At 39.9% G+C, this 21054-nt stretch overlaps 2 protein-coding genes across 6 annotated transcripts; both read right to left on the bottom strand.

Annotated features, from left to right (window-relative positions):
* Nucleotides 1-198: 198 nt before the first annotated feature.
* Nucleotides 199-2229, bottom strand: LOC131232591 (non-specific lipid transfer protein GPI-anchored 30-like). Its single transcript, XM_058228932.1, has 3 exons — nucleotides 1747-2229; nucleotides 1498-1513; nucleotides 199-504 (listed from the first exon to the last, which is right to left on the bottom strand). The coding sequence occupies exons 1-3, from the start codon at nucleotides 2060-2062 to the stop codon at nucleotides 414-416; spliced, it is 423 nt and encodes a 140-aa protein (XP_058084915.1). The 5' UTR covers nucleotides 2063-2229; the 3' UTR covers nucleotides 199-413.
* Nucleotides 2230-4858: 2629 nt separating this feature from the next.
* Nucleotides 4859-16531, bottom strand: LOC131232589 (uncharacterized). 5 transcript variants are annotated; one of them, XM_058228928.1, is made up of 9 exons: nucleotides 16137-16520; nucleotides 13948-14000; nucleotides 12328-12387; nucleotides 12141-12218; nucleotides 10675-10804; nucleotides 10368-10420; nucleotides 9612-9719; nucleotides 6285-6482; nucleotides 4859-6197 (listed from the first exon to the last, which is right to left on the bottom strand). In XM_058228928.1, exons 1-8 carry the CDS (start codon nucleotides 16447-16449, stop codon nucleotides 6333-6335), a joined length of 945 nt encoding a protein of 314 aa, XP_058084911.1. In that variant the 5' UTR covers nucleotides 16450-16520; the 3' UTR covers nucleotides 4859-6197; nucleotides 6285-6332. The 5 variants fall into 5 exon arrangements, 4 of the variants coding, with proteins under 4 accessions (XP_058084911.1, XP_058084910.1, XP_058084913.1 ...); XM_058228927.1 differs by having other exon boundaries at nucleotides 9564-9719; nucleotides 16137-16495; XR_009164891.1 differs by lacking the exon at nucleotides 4859-6197 and adding an exon at nucleotides 8964-9486 and having other exon boundaries at nucleotides 6343-6482; nucleotides 16137-16531.
* Between the last annotated feature and the right edge of the window lie 4523 nt (nucleotides 16532-21054).

The following is a 21054-nucleotide window of genomic DNA, read 5'->3' as shown; positions in this document are numbered from 1 at the left end:
ATCCATATGTACGGCTTTCATAAGAGAAAAACCATTTTTTTGCACAACCCATCGATGATACAGGTGGGAACCACCTTCCCTCACTACCCAATCAACCATCAACCGTGGGTCCACCATACAAACTTTGACCCTCCTTGACATGGGACACACATGGACAGCTTGTTGCCTAGTGCCTGCATCATACTAGGCTATGACTTAATTTACTCAATCAGATGAACAGATTCAGAGGCTTCTCTTCTACTATGGCATTAAAAAAAAACATCTAGCAAGTCTCTTAAAAATCAAAACTAGGATCAACCTTTATTCAGCAATAATAGAGGCTCTACAGGCATGACACATCGAACAAAGAAAAAAAATCCAAGTCCCTAATAGGGATCACAAAACTATCAGGCAATTAACACAAGAAATATGTTTCATGCCCATATGATTTGTATGATCAATGGTAAGCCAGCAGCGAGCAGCATGTTCACAAACGAAAACCTGCTTGCGGAACTTGGCACAGTAGTGGGAGATCCGAGGAAACCGTTGGTGGGAGATCCAGTGGGAGATCCGGGAGAACCTGCAGGAGACATACACATCACATCATTTATTTATTTACCAATTTAGGAAAAGCTGTGCATTAGCCCCCAATTTTCTGAGACAAGCTTGCGCGATTTGAGTTGAGTTGAGTTTTTCTGAGTAATCTAGGTTTTCTCGAAGGGGTCATTTGGCGACCTGGAATTTACAAGTTACTTAAGAATTTGCTTCCTGAAACAAATTCTACCAGTCATGTTTTGGTACTAGGAATGTAATTCTATGGAATTGAGAAACTATGCGCAGGTCTATTTATTTGTAAAATAATAATAATAAATAAATAAATAAATGAATGAATAAAACCATTGGGAGGAAATTCATTTCCTTGGACTTTGCAAGCCATTTCATTTCCTTGGACTTTGCAAGCCACCCCCTGGCTAGGAATCCAAAAATAGGCTTTTAGCTAGAAGTGGATTCCAACTGGTATATGTTTCTTTATTCTCAAAGAATTTTTTTTTTAAAAAAAAAGAAGAAGAAGAAAACTGGTATTGATGGCACCGCCCACTTTAGGGCCTGTTTGATTTGTGGTAATTACATGGAATTTGGGGTAAATAAGTGATAACTATTACTTTTTAATTTTCCTATGATATGATGTTGACAGGTGGCAAAATTGTGTGGACTTCACCATGATCTGTGTTTACCGAGGCCATCCATTCAACTTGCCAGATCATTTTAGGGCATGAGCCCAAAAATTAAGCAGATCCAAAGCTCAACTGGAGCACACCATAGAAACCACTGTTTTCTATGGTGTGGTCCAGTTGAGCTTTGGATCTGCCTAATTTTCGGGTTCATGCCGTAAAATGATCGGAACAAAATGAATGGACAGTTTAGATATAACAAATATATAATGGAGGGCCCCACAGAGTTTTGGCTTAGAAATTGGTTTATGAATTTCACCTCTCATAATTATTGTGCTTTTACCATTGTTTACCGGCGTGATCTGGTTGCCAAACTACACTTTTTACCATTTCCATCAGTGTAATTTTCCAGTCTGCCAAACTACACTTTTTATTCAGAAATATTAGCAATTATTGAGTATTTACTTTGGAATCAAGGTGAGTTCTCTTCAGCTCAACTCAACCAGATGGAGTTTCTACTTGAGTTTCTTGGTTTTGAACCATGCTTAGGATTGCCCAGCAGTGACTAAGAAAATAGAAATCAAGATATGCTTACCTGTGTTACAAGACGAAGCATTTACACTCTCTCCGCACCGAGCTGGCAGGAGTAGAGCCTGGGTCATATTGATGGCACCGCCCAGCGTGCCCCCCGCATTGCTGGTAATCATGCTGCAAAGGCATTGTGGGTTGGATTGGATCACTGATTTCAGCGGGTTGCAGCAGCTGCTCGGTGGGGTGGTTGACGTTGAATTGAGGTAGCTCAAGCAAGGAACAAGCTGTGTCAGGCAGGATGTGTCTTGAGCCTGAGACCCACAAACCATGATGACCATGGCTAACAATGAAAACCAGGCCCAGGCCTTGCCCATCTTCATTCCAGCAAATGAACTTTGGAAAGTATAGATTCAAATACAGCACTTGCTTCTATAGCTTGTGTTTGAGCTAGTGCTGGTTTTTTCTTTTTCTTGTTTGGGGTGAATGCAAATTGTCAGTATTTATAGATTCCTTCTGAGAATGGGATTGCTTGTTTATTTGATGTTTGTGTGTTTTACCATGTTATTGTTGAGATTGGGAAGCTATGATAGGTGATCTGACTGGTGTGTTATTGACTTGACTTTGGCTCTCACCTTCTTTTATGGGTTTTGTACAAGAGCTGTCTTGTAGTCTCATGGTCGGCTAGATGGGCGACGTTGTTGGAGCCGTTCAAAAGTAGATCAATGAACAACGGGCCCACTGGTACGAAATGAATACCTTGAATTTAAAAACTCTTCCACTACCTCTTTCCTACTGTTCTGCATGCGTTGGATGGGGCATTGTTTGTGGTTTGATTAGTTTATGTGATTGTTGAGGTCGAACCGGGTCCCATGAGTTGGGAACTGGGATGGGTCTTATACTGATCCTTGTTGCCACTATACATTATGCAACGTGCTGTCAGATGATCTAATTCGTCCATCTATTAGGGCTTAGCGAGGATGGATAAATGGTTCAAAACTCATCCTGATTGGATGATTCTAACCATCGAAAGGGAGAGCCGTGAACCAACAGTTAAAAATGGAAAATGGTATACATTTACAGAAGTCCATCAATTTCTAGGATTATCCAACGTTTGTGTATTTGGACTGTCATCCATCCAAATGGCTCCACCGGATGGGGGATGTTGATTGCTGACATGTGTATGAAAGTAATGCATCCAATATGTAAGCAATGACCACATTTGTTAATTAGAAGAGTTGTTGAGCGGTTAGATACCGGAAATCAATTTAAATGGGAACTTGAATAGGTTAATATGATTGAAGACCTCATGTAAGCATGATCTAGACCGTTCACCCACTAACCCTCTTATGTAAAGCATTCGAAAGTCTATCGGGCTATTGTCTGTGTCCCTTGGGCTAACCATGTTAGAAACGCTGCAACCCACCGAGGTTCCATGTATTGTCTGAGGCTGAGGGCATTTTGGCCATGGTACTGACTTAACCCATTCATAACTGAAACTGAGTCGACCCAAGTGAGTCATATAAAGGACTTGTATGAGTAATCAAACATGGTCATAGCCACACATGTACAAATCCAAAACTGAGTAGACCCAAGTGAGTCAGATAAGATAGGACTCGTATGAATGGTCAAAACATGGTCACAGCCAGACATGAGCCCATTGTATAATCAGGTCTCATCTAAAGCAACATTGAGCAATGTTCAGTCTGTGCTGAGTTCTATGCCCGTTTATAACATAATTCAGAACCCACGCCTGACACCTCCATTGCCCCAATTTTCTTTGTTGTTGGTCATCAATGGTTACGACCATTTCAGATTTTTTTTTTTTTAATGCTTTTTTGTGAAAAAGTTCAGGTAAACTTGATCTAAGTCTTACTACGACTTAAATTATTATTATTTTGTTATTTTACTTTTTAAAGCCAAGTTGACTTTTTATTTTTATGTACCAGTTGTGTAGCTTTAAATATATTATATATAGAGATGATCACCGGCACATCTTTTTACGTGAGCACCCGTGCCACACTTTTGCATACATGTCATGGACACAAAATCCGAACGGTTCATGTGATGTGGCACCCGATCAAACCCCTAAGGCCTAACTTTCAACTTGATCCAAAACTCTAGTGAACCATGGCAAAAGAAAACAATTTTCTCCCTTGATTTGCATCTCTTTGCTATGGCCCATCAGAATTTTGGATCTAGCTGAAAGTTGGGCCCTAAGAGTTTCATGAGATGCCACATCACATGGACCACTTGGATTTTGTGTCCATTACACGTATACAAAGGTGTCTAGGGGTGCTCCGACGGGCCATAGCAACCCTTGATTTGCCTCTCTTTACTATGGCCCACCAGCGTTTTGGTTAAAGCTAAAAGTTTGTTCCCAAAGGTTTCACGAGGTGCCACATCACGTGGCCTATTCGAATTTTGTGCCCATGACGTGTACAAAAGTTACTCAGAGGTTCTCACCTAAAAATTAAAATGGTCGGAAGGTGAACATTTCCTTTTAAATAAAATATTTTTAAATTTTATTTTATTCCCTCCACCTCAGTTTTCTCTTAAAACTAGACACATGGTCCATTAATGGAAGTTAGCATAGCAACTATAAAAGCTGGGTTTTCATATTCTATGTTTTCAAAGCCAATTTTGAATGTGGAGGGACCAAACACCGCCCATGAAAGGTGGGAGAGCAGCGTCCTACTTGTGTGATTACCGGCATTTGTGGATTACATAAAGGAAATTCAAAATGATTTCTCATAAATCTATCACTTTCCCATTGCAGTCTTACAGCAATTTCGTTTATATCACCGCTTTCCAATCAACTCACATTTTATAATGAATCGAGACTTCTGGTGGTAAGCCTGGCTTCCATACAGGTAAGCTGTTCAAACTATCTGTCCTGATTTAGATGGCATGCAAACTGAAAACTTACACTGGCTTAGATGATTTCATGCACCCGCTTGTTTTTGTAGCCAGCTCATTAGTTTAAATGGGAAATATTCATCAAACAGAATTAAAAATAACAAATGGCCATCAATTAAAGGTCAGGATAGTTCACTCAATCTGACTTTTGGATGATGACCTACACCAGTGGGTCCCACAATCTGGATGGTTGGCTTTGAGTTGATGATCCACGTGTTAATCAAATTATCTTGGATTTATTATTATTATTTTTTTAAAAAAAAATTATCTTGGAAGATGTGAAACGCATAAAAACAAACCATGATCTAAAGTGCCCACTGCTTTCGGACATGTGGAGGGTCGAATCATCAATCTGTACCGTCCACTAGGTTCGCCCTACTTTTCTTGAGCCACCATGAGAAATTCACACGTGGAAGGAGTTCTAGCATCCAATCAAAATCATGCAAAAATGAACACTTTGGATCAAGTGTCCAATAATCGATATGAATAGTCCATTCCAACGACTCCATTTTCTTAGTTACGTGTCTCCGAGGAACCATTTTGATCAGGTGACCATAAATCCGACGGCTACAAAGAGAGGCCAATGCTTGGAAGTTAGGATCCCCAGATTACAGATACGCCACCAGCTGCTCAACAAACAGAAAGAAACGAGAAAATCAGTTCAACAGAGAGAGAGAGAGAGAGAGAGAGAGAGAGAGAGAGAGAGTGGAAGGTGGTAAATGCTTATTTCCAAGTCAGATATCAATCACCCTATATCTGCACACTTGACATACATGTACGAGATCCGGACCGTTCATCTGCTAGGCATTGACATGGATGAGCTTTACCACAGAAAGCACACGATTCACGTAATCCTAGACACTGATTAGAATTTTTCCTAGGGGTGGTAATGGGGTGGGTGCCAAAACACTCACAGCAGGCCCAAGTCCAAGCCTAAAAAATGGTGGGGCCTGGCCTGGACTGGACTGAAAAGTGATAAAATCCCTATTTCCTACTTGAATGTTCCTACCCCATCCATTGATCAAGTGGGCCATGCATGCACAAAGAAATAGACATTTTACAAGAATGAAACTAACAATTTGCATTCAAGATGGATGTGCTGCCTAACCAAGGATTGGAATAGCATATTTGTAGGAAAACACATGCAAACATAAAGTCAGGTCAGGCTAGGCGGGACCTGGCCCGGTCGAGCTAAAATGACCTTCGAGTCCAAGCACAACCCTCATGCATGCAACGCCAAAGCCAGGCTTGTTGAGTCAGGTTAGCTACCCCGCCCATTGCCGGCCCCTTCAATGTCGGCTAACCATATTCAAAAGAAGCCCTCTTTGGTGGCTACAATCGTGAGAACGCTGTGCTTTCTTTGTGAAATGGACCATCTGCTGGGGCCCAGCGGACAAACTCCCTTGATCTCATACATGTGTACCACATGTATAGTAAAAAATAGTGCCTGCTAACTGAGTCAGATACAAGCTCTATCAGAAAATAATAAGTTCGAACATTCATAAACTCACTTTGGAGAATGAAGTCATTCGTTGCAGCTCAAATTTCAGACGTCATAATGGTGGGACCCAACATTCACATGCATCCGGACTTGTGCCACTGGACATTGTAAAATTGTTTAGCAGTGATGGTTCCATAATGAAAAAAAATAATAATTCACAGAAAACCAGAGTTAAAAAGAGCAACCTGACGGTGAATTGTCTTAAACTAAACTTTTCTGACCATGGGCACAATCTATCCTGCAAGTTGGCAAGGTCTCCAATGTGTTACATTCGAGCTTAATGGGCCAGGGACGGCCATCGACCACGCATTCAAATCTGGTGTCGGTCCTGTGAGTGCAAGAAAGTTTTCACCTTCTCCTTCGGTCATTCTCTTCCAGCTTAACTGCAATCAACCATATTTCAGAACATGAACATTAACTTCAAGGTTACCGTGCAGTATAGCTCATTTCTTTACATGCTGCTGTGGGTGTAGGACCCCTCTCAGCTTTTGTTAGTGCAGTTCACTCACTTGTCATGCATAGTTCTAGAACTCTGTGACTCGACTCTAAAATCAGCTGGGTCGATTCAACTCAATGAGATTTCAAGCTGAGATACCCTGAAAATCGCCTTTGAGCATGACTTGGCATGATCATTGAGTCAACTCGACTCAACTAGAAGTGAGCCACTTGCTTGAACTGAGCTTTATATAACAAGGTAATGAGTGATTTTGAATCTGAGACCTATAGCAGAGAGGGCGACATCCCTAACCAACAAGCCAAGCGCTACATGCTTCTTCTTCCATTATTTATAAAGTTTATCTATATATCACTGTTTAAAATATTTATAAATAATATCAATTTGATTACGAGTCGAGTCCAGTAAAGAATCGTCTGAGTCTTCGAGTCAACCCAATCCGGCTACATTAGAGTCAGGTAGAACTTTCAAGTTTTTCAACTATGCTGTAGTGTAGGATTGCACTTGTGTCTTCAAAAGGAGTTTGCTTGTTAAGGTGGCCGAGTTGGGTTATGGCCTACTATTTCAAGAAAAGATCTAATGGAAGTTGAAAGCTCAACCTAAAGACTAACTGAAACTGAAGATCTTGAACCCGACCATAATGAGTTTAAGGGGGAGTGTTTAGAATACAAATTCAACCTTCTTTATGTTTATTGTCTTGGGAGTTTAGTTCCACAACGGAGACTTGTGCGGAAGTGGGTTGCAACTCCTATCTATATAAAGGGTTTCAAGTCATCTAGTCTAGAGTGGCATGTGTACGCTAATGTAGCGCCTTCTGAACCTGGGAGCTTTAATGTAGTAAGAGCGTCCCGACCCTTCTTTTAATATAGATCACTTTTGTTTTCTCTTTCACAGATGATATCAATTGAGGGATAAAAAAATACCTGTTAATAGAGAAGAAAAGGTTCAAAGACACCCATTCAAGATGGGGATCCATTGAGGAACGGATTTCCTCTTGTAATATGAGATGAAAAAAATAGCTTATCGAAAATGTTTCAACATGGACTTCCGACACCAATTCAAGAGTGACACAGGAAGACCATTTGCAACTCTTAACTATTAGCTTGGCTGCACCCAATCTCGTGTCACTGCATGAATGAGCAAGAGAAAACAGTTGGAGCTGAAGGTAAATTGCTGGCAATGTCCTTGAAACAGTACGAGTTCTTATAGGTGATTATCTAATTTGCCAACCCGAGGAGCCAACTGGTACTCGGGCAAGTCTACTTGGACGGTCACTAACCGGTTGACAGGGTTGAGATGCAACCGGTTGCATCTGACTTGGTTTTGACTCACCTGACTCAAGGCTAACTTAGCGAGTCAACTCAGGACTCAAGCAAATCAACTCAGCCGGATAAGGAGGAAAAGGAAGAAGGAGAAGAATATGATTATTTATATATTATATAATTTAAAAAATTAGTTTTTCAAACCCACCTAGTCACCACAACTCACCCAACCTGTTGACAGACCGAGTCCTAGTCTGGGTTTGTGAACTATGGTGATGACACAAATGATATTCATGAAGCTGTCATTATTGAGGTACAAAATAGAGAAAATATACATTGTTTGATCAAAGAAATTGTTCAACCCAAAACCTGTACATATGGGGCCCACTTCTTCTGTGATCTATAATGTTCATACGGTGGTCTCATGGTCAGTAGGAGATATTCCAAAAAATCTTTCCCATCTCATGATCCTAAGGGCCTGTTTGGACACTCGGATTCCACAGTAAATTAAAGTAAAAGCATCATAAATGGATGACACCGTCGGTTGGATTGCAGCTGTAAACGCTGTAATCCTGCGCCACCTTCGACTGCTGTGTTGCCAGTTGAAAAGGCTTGGACATTCCATCGAATCCAATTTCATCCTCTCCTGCATGAGTCGACCATACGTCTCCTCACATAAAATGTATGTCTACCTCATTCCATGCACCACAGCCCTCCTTCAACCCTTACCATTTGAATCTACCTAACACAAAGGTTAGCATACCCTAACCAGAATGGGGTTTTCTCCTGATTTCCTCTCTTCATGACAGAGATGTCTCTCTCCCCTTCAGTGATATGGTTCTGCTTTTGCACTTGGTTTATCCTCTCCAAAACACATGTTAAATCAAAGGCCTGACATGCAACCCCACAGCTACTTGAAGAGGAGTGACGTGGCCCCTAAGTTTGTTTTGTCTGCATCTTTTGGATGGTTATCAGTCAGCTTGTGCGTTAGTGTTTCATACACTGTTATGTTCAGTTCTTGTTTTTCAAATGATGGAACTGAATGTTTCTTTGTGGATGCTTGTGTGTTGTTGTTTCATGAAATGGTATTTTGGGTTGCTACTGTTCAATCAGGTGAGGTTCATGTGTCACTGAAGCAAAGGACTTACTGATCTGTGTTTGGTTAATCAGATCAACTAAGAAGTGCACAAATGAGTACTGCTTTCAAATGTCTGTTTGCTCCAACTAGTGGAAATCGTCTGTTCTGTGGCTTATGTGGGCAGAGTGTTCATTATCGTAAGTGGTATTCTATACATTCACCTCGCAATCCAAAAATGAGAATAGGATAGCAGCAGTAGGGAGCCACAGTGCACCACGTCATTTTTTTACTCATGAACGATGACTTTGTATGATCCAACCTGGGGAAAATGCATTACTTGGTAAAATCGGTGTTTCAATCTCCTTTCCAAACAAGGCAATTACAATTCCTTTTTAGTAATTTATGGGAGACGGAAATGTATTCACGATTATTGTGATTTTGCTTTACTTTACCGTGGACTCCCATTATTCTAAATGGGCCCTAAAGGTGTCCCGTTGGATGCAACTTTACATCTGATAGGGGAGATATTGGACACCCGTTTCGTGGCAGGGCCCACTAGAACAATGCCCTTGATTACTGAAAGCCAAGCCCACCTATGCCATGGTTGAGGTTGAACAAAAATACAATATTGGTTCTGAATTAAATAGAAGAAAGGCAAGCAGTGACATACATTTCCAGGAAATGCTTTGCATAATGCTTTAATAGTAGAATTCTGTACCCAGGCACCATCACTAATATTGGCTGTTTCTGAATGAGCCCCAGCACAGTTCACCATGATACGGCCATGGGGCATCAGCCTTTTATTGAGTTCCAACCATGTCGTGACCTGTGACACCGGGAAAAAGAAGGAAAGAAAGAAAGATAAAGAAAAAGGAAAGAAAAGCATTTAAATTGCAGCTTCCAATAGAAGCCAAACTAATAATTCAGTAAATATAGCCAAGCAAGATAAATAGCGTCACAACCAACATAAAAATGAGTTCATCTCATTTTAGTTAACAGTAATTATGTATTAGAGATGTTGATTTCTAATATGAAATGTGTTCATGTTAACAATAATTATGAATTAGAGATCAAGATTTCTGATACATAATTACTACCAACTAGAATGAGATAAACTCATTTTTAGGCGTCTACCAAACACAGCCTAACTGAATAATCAAAAAAAAAAAAGATGCATCAATATATGAAAAAACAAATGGAATTGATGAGAAAAGAAAACAAAAACATGGACAATAAAAGTGAACGAGGATAAATGAATGCATCAAAATGAGAGAACAGATGAATGGCAGACTGAAAAGTATAAGGGAAAGGTCAAGAACCGGGGAAGCTGGAAAACATATAGAGCATACTGCAGTACTGCCAGCCGATGATATTTAGATATATGGCTACCATAAGGAATGGATATGGACATCTACTAGTTCATCAATAGCACAGAAGCCCTTTAAACTAAATCTGGTGACATTGCAAGGCATACCTCTTGCAACTGCGGTAAGACCTTTCCATCAGAAAACAAGTCCACCACGATGCCTGGACGATTGACACGCGTCACTAAAAAATACAACTACAGTAGAGGCCAGTTCATTGAAAGACACTTGCACAAATCAAATGCATGCCAAAAACAGATAATATTTGCAAGAAAAACACTGCTACCAACTATGCTGCTCAACATTTGTTACCAGTTACAACTAACCATCAGAACGCTAATGGGAAATGAAGAAAACATGCATAAAAAACAAAAGGAAGTGCATGTCTCTAGGACCCTAGTCCCCAAAAAGACATACCAGCAAATCCTCCAGGAACAACAGCAGACGGAGAAAAGGCATCCCCCACATGAACATTAAGAACACCACCAGCTTGATTAACCTTCTCTAGCTCGGATAGGCCAAGATATTCTCTTGCTTTATCAAGCAGCTGCCAAGTAGCGTGATGGAATCATCACACAGTAAGGATAAAGGTACCTATATAGGAAGCTAAGCAATTTTGCATTGAAAATGTATGTCATAGAATACTCGAATGTAACTTTCCAATTAAAAGACAAGAGGGAAATGAAAACAGCTTTCAGAAGAAAGGGGTCTTCAACTACAGCTTCGAGGAAACTTAACAGTGTTGTAGCGAACTTGTGATTAACTCAGAATTCAAAGTTTTGGCTGCTAGACAATATATTTTAATTTCTCGGGAGACTTTAAAATTTGAGGTTTTTCTTGGGACAGCATCTGCAAAATCTCATTAAAAATAAAAAGTTAAATAAATAAAAATTGAACAGTAAAAAGTTAAAAATATTTATTACATAATTTCAAAAAAATAATATGTAATTATATAATGAATTAGTTAAAACTTTAAATATTGTTACGTCAATATAGGGGTAATTTTGCAAAAAACTCCCTATATTATGAAAGTCTCGCTACATTATCAAGACAATTCACGATAATATCACAAGATTTCCAAATATCTCAGCAATGTCACACTGAGTTCCATCACCCCCATCATTGAGCTTTTGTGTAGAAGTTAAGCACATGGTTTTTCATAGTCAAATTTTAAATATGAAAGAAATATCATAGGAAGCATGCTGTCATGAAGCTTCTCATACATTTTTTTTTCATTAAGGGTTCAAAAATAATTAGCACATATTATCGGAAGTTTCCAACCCCATGGGAAGTTACCTTTTGTCCAGAACCATTACAAGCACTATAATACTTCTGAGTAGGAACTTTTCCATGGAAAAACGTACGCATTAGAAGATATACTTGAAAATGGTAGCTCTTGAAATGTCTGAAATCAATTAGTATGTTGGATAGGTGAAAATGCTTTGAAACCCCACATTGGGCAGTGAAACTTAGGCAACAGCTATATTAGTTTCCACAAGGATCAATCACTCTAACAATTCAATTATTTTAAGATAAATTCAAACTAAATTTCAACAGCAGAAACTTTTGACATTGGGGGTGTATAAATTTCTCAATCTTTCTCACTTTACAAGGAAGGGTCTTTAATTACTTTCAAATGGTCGCAAAGCAGCACATAAATCATGAATTGGTACATGCTTCTACTAGCTCAATTCAATCTCTTATAGCAACCAACGTAAAAGGACCATCTTTGCAATTAATTGAAAATTCAAGTTAACAATAAAGATGTTGCATACTATATAGAATACAAGAAAACCAAACTAAGTAATTGGGTAACAAATTCCTGAAAGTGTATAAAGAACAAGAGATTCTATTAAAAGATATGAAGCAGAAGTTCCACTTACTATTTCATCAATCTCCCAGCCTTCAAGTTTCAGTGAAGGCCATAAATCAAGCATCAAATGAGCTGCAGTACCACCACCCTGCACAAACATGCATTTAATGGCCTTTAATCCATGAGAACTCATTTCTCTACTCTAGTATATTTTGACAAGAGAAACATCCCCACAAAAATCCATATGATTGAATTACCAAACCCAAGATGGCGATGGGACCTTGTGGAACTATAGCAGGAAGACTTGCAAACTCGTCCTGTAAAAGGTGTCAGGTAAACAAGATCAAATTTTGTGGAAGAATCGTTAGTTTCGAGAATGAAAGGGGAAGAGATTAGATAAAATCACAGGCAAGCATGGTAATAACCTGAAACATATCTGCTAACGAATCCTAGCACTGTACTAGGAGAAAAGATTTGTAGAAAATACATCAGTGACAAAACCATCACTATGGGAATGTTGATTGTTAAGTAGCATACTGATCTAAAATGTAAAATATAAATCTGTTGAAATATTTTGGCAGAAGAACACTGATAGCAGAATATATGAACAACCAAATCAACACAGATTTTCTTTCATCGCATTGTCTAGCTTCATCGATGTTAACTAACTAATCTAGTAACGATGAGGGGCAGAGAACCATTCTAGAGTGGTAAAACAATTCAGTAGCTGTGAATCTAAGAATCTCGTCCAGTATAGAGAGAATGTAAAGGGAGAGAGTTGAGAATCTGCTACTGTGAATATCTAATGAGCATTTTACTGGGAAATCATCTGCAGTTGTCAGTTACTCAAGGAAACAGTGAAAGCAGAGAAATAATCTTGAATGAGTTTAGGAGCTGCAGAGGCTATCAATCTTTTGATAGACCTTACTGATAAACAAGAAGCAAATTTATTTATTTTTTGATGACAACAGGGTGTCCCCACCCCTTTTTTAAGGCGAGACTAATCCCTGCAGATGCATGCAATCAACAGCAAACCACGTGCATCGGGTAAAGTATGGGGAGGGGAATCGAACTCATGTCTGAGGGGAGCAAACCCACAATGCTAGCCGTTAGCCCAAACCCCGGGCGGGTGATAAAGAAGCATGGCTGCATGGAATGAGAAAAAGGACTGCTCAGCTTAGATTGAATTCCGTATAATTCTTATGAAAGACAGCAAATCTGCTTACAGAAAACTAATGAAGTTAACAACATTATAGAATTTGAAGTGAATGGCATGCCAACAAAGGAACTCTTGTCAAAAACATGCAATGTAAACAGACTGAAATGAGACTGAGAGAACACAGTGGGATTCAGCTCAGGAGTTGCCATGTACCAGCACAAGTTGAATTCAGACTAATCAAACACACAAAGCCCTAAAACTAAAAGAAGGAAAGAATGAGAAAGGACAAGATCAAGGTTTTAAAACGAGTCTGGAGCGACTCATCCAAGTAGACTCAGACTCAGTCAGGTTTGATACGACAAGTCACCCCTGACTCAGGTGAGTTGGGCCAATTCAGCCCCGACTTGGAAGAGTTGCGACTCGTCTCCCAGTCTTTTAACCATAGACTAAATGCTTTGCCAATCACTCATTTAGCTATGGTAAGTCACCAGTCCTGGCAGAGTCTAGACAAGCAAATACCACAAGGTGGTCCTAACTAATAATTTCCATGCCTAATGCCATTCAAGTCAAACCAGAAGGTCCATTTTCAAGAATTCATCTTACTGTGTTATGTCTGAGACTAGATTTCAGAGAGAGACTGACATTGTGCCACTTCAAATCTGTATGCAATCCTCAAAAAGATAGAAAGGGAGACTGGGATAAAAGAAACTTCCCATACCCAATATGCACCAGTCCATTTTGGTCCCTTGTTATAAATGCTATGAATATTATCTGCACCCAAATATGTTGAATTAGAAGCAGTAATGCAGTGAAAGAGAAAGTTAGGCCTGGCAAGTGTTCAATTTTCAAGAGGAGGAGAATAGCCCTACATCTGTAACTACTACGGTACTTGCAATCAAAAGAATATAGTACAGCTTGCTTTTAAGCAGTGTTCTCAATAGTGAATAGCATGTAGAGTAGCATTCACCCCTCTAAAGCATGAAGTATGAGCTACATAGCATGTGGCGTAAGCTACAAACTACTTTTAGATCTTTAATTAAGGTTGCATTTTGTTGCACCAGCTATCATGAAATTTCATGATATTTTGCACAAAATTACTGGTTAATAATGAAATTTCATGATATTTGGTGCAACCAAAGACAGCCTAAAATGATAGGAAAAATAGGGAAAATATTAAGTATAAAGATAACAAGATTTCCTAGCATGGCATAAGCAGACAAGCCCATGATCAGTCTCACACTCAACCTCACAACAATAACTGTTTCTTGCTTTTCTATTTAAATTAGTTTCCTCCAATCACTGTGCCGAAACTTGTACATTAGTGCTCTTTGCTGAAGGAGAATTCTAACTCATGGTTGCCAAGTTTGCAGTTTCTTTTCGGTTTGGCTTGCAGTTCATGATTGCATGGGATTCCCAATTTATTGAATCCACTCATTTTGGTCTGCCAACAGTTTGTTCAGCTTGTGACATCAATTTGGTAATTACTTGCAACAGCATGTTGTTCATTTACTGCATTCATGATATTTGTGATTGTAATTGCAGATATTTTAACTTGGGATAATTTGTGGTGATTCCCATGATGTTTGGTTAAAAACCTCAAATATATTACAAAACCCATTACAATAAGAACTAATGATCAACCAAAGAATTTCGAATTCCCAAATGTTTTAATACCAAATTCAGAGGTTATAAACTCATGTTTCAGCAGACCAAGCCGATAGATAGCATTCTTACCAATGAATGGTCTGATAAACTATCAAATACATGTCAAAGGCAAATAAATAATACTTCTGTTTCTCCTCTCTTCTTCTTCTTCTTCTTCTTCTTCTTCTTCTTTTTTCCTCTCTCTTTGAAATTTTCCTTTTTTCTTTACCAATACTCGGCCAATACAGTCCGATGCCCCCTGTATTATATTGTGTTTGCGCACAACCAGTTCATCCTCCAATACAAATATTCAAAACCACAGCTCAAACTCTTCGGAAAATTTTCAGGCTCAAATTCAGGCAAATCAAACGGTGAATTTGGCACAAATTCAAACAAAATTTAATTGAATTATTCTCAAATTGAATTCAAGCAAAATGGCAAATCAGTTCAATTCACTCAGGTCAAAGAACACACAGAGCACAGTGAAAATGACAGATACGATTCAATTACATTAATACTTGATTCACTAGTTACGGGAGGGGGAACGCATGAGAATGCACACACTTCTGGTCAAGCAATAGGAAGGTAGATTGTTTTTCCCTAACAAGTGGGGTTAGACTCAGAAGCAAATGCACATCTCTGTTCTGCCCATATAAACTCTCATCTACTCAGTTTGTATAACTGGGTCCAGACCTTTGATAACATGGTCCTAATTGTGGATGACCCATACACCAAAAATCCCAGATTGGATGATCCTATTGGCATTTCTTCCATTGAACGTGAATCGGTGCTTTGTATTTTCTTTCTTATCTCTGTGGGGAGTTTTTAGCAGATGGAAATCCACAGTGGTGGCCATAATATCAACGGTTTGGATCTCACTAAACAATTGGCCCCACTTGTCTGAATAAAAAACTCGAACCTTCACCCAAGCATCCGTGTTATATTCAAAATTCATCTGCATTTCTTTAAATTGGGGTTTTGTATTCCTGATTTCAACATTATCACACTTTATTCAGCTACTACGATTGGCTGAGATGTTTAAACAAACATCAAGCAAAATAAAATTATGGGTTTTTCTCTGATTCTTTTGAAGATATTTTCGACTCTTTTCATTTTTATTTTTTATTTTTAAATTCCTTCTATCATGAAGCAATTCAAAGTAGACATACAATATCAGAGAACTACCCTTTCATTTCCGGGAAAAACCCAAATGAAATATTTCTCTAAAAAATTAAAAGAGAGAGTGAGAGAAGGAATCGTTACGGGTAGAATCGAGGAGCAGAAAACGGGATTTGGGAGTGTCGATAATGACTATATCGTTATGGGAGCTCTTGATGGACGTTAAGACGGAGAATTCCTCCTCTTCTTTTGGGGTGGTGAGGGAACCATCGACATGGAGAGTTCTCGGGTAAGTAACAGATGGTGAGTCGCGTCTTTTCCATGCTTCAGTTCGTCGCAAGGAGATGGATGGACTATTCCTTGGAAGGTAAAGGCGTGCTCTTTTTGAGCTGAAGACGTGAGCCTGGGAAATACAAAAGGAGAGAGGAAACGAAAGTGCTGCTGCTACTGCCGCCATTGCTGTTGTGGTCTCATCTTAGCGGGAGAGCAGGATGGAGACGGATAGATTAATGCTGACGCGGAGGCTTTGTGGCACGTGTATAGGAAATCCTGACCGTTGATTAGGATGGTAAGAGCCCATCCCACGGAGTATGGGTTTATCAACACTGTCCATCCATTTTCCATCTATTTTTAGGATACAAGCCCAAAAATGAGTCCGATTCAAGGCTCAAGTGGACCACACAGTGGGGATTAAACACCGCCATTGAAAACTTCTTGGGAGCGTAGAAGTTTTGGATCTACCTCATTTTTGGAATTTTATCATGAAAAAGTGGTTGAACAGTGTTGATAAACCCAATCAGATTGTTATAAGGCCTGTTTGGCCGGGCAGATTGGATGGGATTGGAAGGGATTGGAAGATAGATCCTAAGATTGGCCAGGCGTGCCAAATAGACACCGGATTGTGATCCCAGGATATAGCAATCCCATGGATCTTAAGACAATCCACTGACTTCACCATCATTACCTTTAAATCCCATCCAATCTACCCTAATCTGTTCAAAATTGCCGGGACGTGTTTGGTTCGAGGGAACGAAAGGGACTGGGACGTTTAATCCGGGATTGGCCGGGGCTGCCGAGTAGACCGGATATAGCAATCCCATGGATCTTGCACCAATCCACTGACGCAGCTATCATTGCTTTGAAAAAGTGGTTGAACGGTGTTGATAAACCCAATCACGGTGGGCTACTTAGATCCCTCACCTGTTCCTATCTCGCTGGACAGGCTGGGGTAGGACCTCGCCTCGGCCGCTAATTGACCCCAGCTCGAACTCTACTCGGCTTAGTCCTGAAGTCTGACCGGCCAACTCAGGTTGATTCACTCAACAGCTTGGGCCAGTTTGAGCTGGGTTTGAGCCGAGTTCTTCCGTGCAGTATTTTCACAAATATATGGATTGTACCTTCAATACCGTACTATATGTATAAAAATAAAAAGCAGTCATGGTTTTACCAGTATTTTATCAAACAACTGCTAAGCAACATAAAAATTAAGAAAAAAAGGATATTTGTTTCATACTCATACTTTCCTTTCCATCTGTCACACTTCGTTGAGTCATTTCATTAAACACTTGGTGAGCAACATCAATAACAAGGTAACCGAGTCACCAAACTGGTTCGATCTGAGTGCAATTCAAGTTGGGTTTAGTTCGAGTTGGGTTGAGGATCTGAGTCGAGTCGAGCTGGGCCAGCTCGAACTTGACTCTAGCTCATTTTCGAGCTCAAAAAATCAGCTCAACTTGGCTTGAACTCAGCTTCAAATTGAGCCAAATCAAGCTTTTTCCAGTTGAGTCGAATGAGCTAACCGAGCTAGCTCAGTTCCGGTACACCCCTAGTAGCACTTAATCTGCATCCCCATCTCATCTCACCATGTTGTTGAAGGGAGCGGATTAGTTGCGCTTCGGCCTCATCCATCAACCACGGGTGCCGTCCTGGCTATGGGCTCATATTGATAAGGTCACAGGGGACTGGTAGAAGAAAAACAAAAATAAAATAACAACTTGATACAAAACTTTTATATTCATTCACCGCTGATTTCTGTAGTATAGTCCACTTGACATTTGGATCTTCTTTTTTTGTAGTCCATGTCCTAAAATGATATGAAAATATAAACTGACCGCACTACACATACAATCAAAGTGTACTCACAGTGAGGCCGCACCATCATCTATTTGGCCAGTTCATTTTAAGGCATGAGCACAAAAATAAAGATTTAAAGCCCAAGTGGACCACACCACACGAAACAGCAGGAATAGTGACATCCACGGATAAAATCTTCCTACCACTTACCATAATGTTTATATGCCATTCAGCCTATTCATGAGGCCCTGTGAAACACATAACGGTTGGTCCTCACAACTCCTGCTACTGTAGCAGAGCTTTCCTACGGTTAAACCGTAGGAAGCAAAGCAGGGCCATCATGATGTTTTGAGAAATTCACTATGTTCATCTATTTTACTAGTTCGTCTTAAGTCATGTGAGTCTAATCCAAAACTGAAGTGGGTCAAAATAAAAAAATTAAAAAAAAAATTACATATGAAAATCTTCAGATAAACAATATATAGAGGGAAAAGGTTCTATGCGCTTGACCTCACGATAAGCTCCCGTGAGGTCGAGCTGTGTGGGCTCCACCGTGATGCGTGTCGACCATCAACACCGTGCATTTGATGGGTCCCCTTTAAATTATGGGATATCCCAAAAATCAGTCGTATACGGAACTCAGGTGGGCCATAACATCTAAAATCATGTGAAGACACCGTTAAAACATATAAAAGCACTTGGTGGGGCCCACCTGAATTTTGCATGCGTCTGAAACTTGGTCTGAACCCTCATCCAAGTGGGACACACATAATGGATGGGCTAGATTTGCAAACATCATCTCGGTGGGCCCAAAAAATAGTTATGAATATTTAATGGTGCACGGCCCCTCTCCACTTCTGCATGTGGTGTGGCCCACACAAGTCACGGATTGACTTGATTTTTGAGACCTAAGCCCACGATGGAATGGTGCATCTGACTGATGGGATAGATGGTCGACACGCATCACGGTGGGGGCCACACAGCTCGACCTCACGGGAGCTAATCGTGAGGTCGAGCGCACGGTACCTTTTCCCTATATATATATATATATAGAATATATATATATATATATATATATATATATATATATATATATATATATATATATGCCGTCCCAACCCTTGTAAATGTCATTTACAGTGTGAAGAGTTGAAACGCAAAAACATCATCCTAATTCAAAAATTTTGTGGCCTCATAGATGATTCATCCTTGGACGTCCAGTCCCCACTGTTTCCTAACAATTGAGTTTTGGATCTATCTTATTTTTTAGCTCATGCCCTAAAATACGGAGGAAAAATGGATGAATTGGGGTGGAATTCTCACAAACACTATGGTGGGCCCAACCTAGCTTCCGATCAAAAGACCTTCCTCCAATCAGAGTCGCTCGCAATCCATGTTTTGCCACGGGGGATATCCCAGTAGCAAGGGAAATAAATTGTGTGGTGACCACAATGCCACCAACATCCATGGTGAATGGAATCTGTGGGGCCCACTGAGATGTATATATTTTATCTATCCATTTTGCCAGCTCATTTTAAGTCATGAGCTCAAAATTGAATCATGTCCGAAGCTCAAGTGGACCACACCGTGGGAAACAATGGGGATCAATCAAATATTTATATTTTACCTACGTCGAGGTCCATGTGATCTCATGAGCAGGTTGGATGGCAAATAAACATCACTCTCAGCACTAGGAAGGTCTCAACAGTGGAGGTCACTATCCCCGCTGTTTCTTGTGGTGTGATCCACTTGAGCTTTGGATATGCTTCAACTTTAGGCTCATGCCCTAAATGAGTTGGCAAAACAAATGAACAGTGTAAATAAAACTCATACATCAGGGTGGGCCCTACAGAGTCCAGTCACTAGGGATATAGGTGGTGTTGGGTCACACCGAATCTGCTTTTGTGGCAGCATCACCGGGCAATCCACTTCCATTTGTTAACATGGGCCTAGCCTCGTAACACATAATCGCCCAAAATGTTTAAATGTTGCGGTAGGCTGTTACGTGGTCGTAGAGATAGGCTTAGGCCCACTTCGGCAACTAATCAGGCCTGAAAGCTGAGTCCTATGCCATCAGTTAGCACATCTGGTGTGCTCAAAGCCTCACCATAGTGAGGCAGAAATATCCGGACCATAACAATGGGTTGGCGCATCAACTCATCAACTCATCTAGTGGTTAGATTTTGTTGGGTGTGGATTCTGCTCGGCAGGTTTATGTGCTTGGAATTCAAAGAGAACAAAAAAAAAAACACTAAGTTCTCTTACATGACAGTCATAACTGCAGGGTAGAGAAATTTAAAAAACAATCATCAATCTTATCCATAATTAAATTTTTTTAAACGAGGATATAATAAATAAAGAAGACTTTGTCCTATGAAACTTGATCCAAACAAGACCTAAGAAGAAAAAAGTAGGGCTTTAAACATGGTAAGATCTCTTTGGCCCAGCTAACTAAAGAATGCATCTACACCTGATATACGTGTTAGATATCCTAGACTAACATAGAGAATATGTATTATCTTCTTAGTCTTAAGGGGTTGTTTGGTAGCATAGTGAAGACTCTTGTACACAATTCTGAGGAAAAAAACACATGATAATAAAAATAAAGTTGAGACATTTATTCTATTATGATATTGATGGACTATTCTATTGTGCCAATGTGTCAATATGTCATTATCTGCCTTCAAGCATTACAAATGCACCCACCTTCAACTGCCCTTACATGTGCCACATGTGCAAGGCTACATGCACCATGTATGCCATTAAACGTTATCAAGTGTCTCCCATGTGCGATATGTACAACCGTACATTTTCGAATACCCTACGTGTGCCACACATGATATTGTATAGTTTCAAGTACCACGTATGCACCATTTGCAAGTTTTCAATATGCATATGTGCTAAACAATCCTTGCTTATTACAAGTGACGAAGAACATGAGAACAATAGTCTAGGATTGTATGACACAAATAGACAAGGCCGGACAAAG

This window comes from Magnolia sinica, chromosome 18 (assembly GCF_029962835.1).
Source record: "Magnolia sinica isolate HGM2019 chromosome 18, MsV1, whole genome shotgun sequence".
In the NCBI taxonomy this organism is placed as follows: Eukaryota; Viridiplantae; Streptophyta; class Magnoliopsida; order Magnoliales; family Magnoliaceae; genus Magnolia; species Magnolia sinica.
Note: the sequence above shows the minus strand (reverse complement) of the source record. Positions and strands in the feature narration are given on the sequence as shown.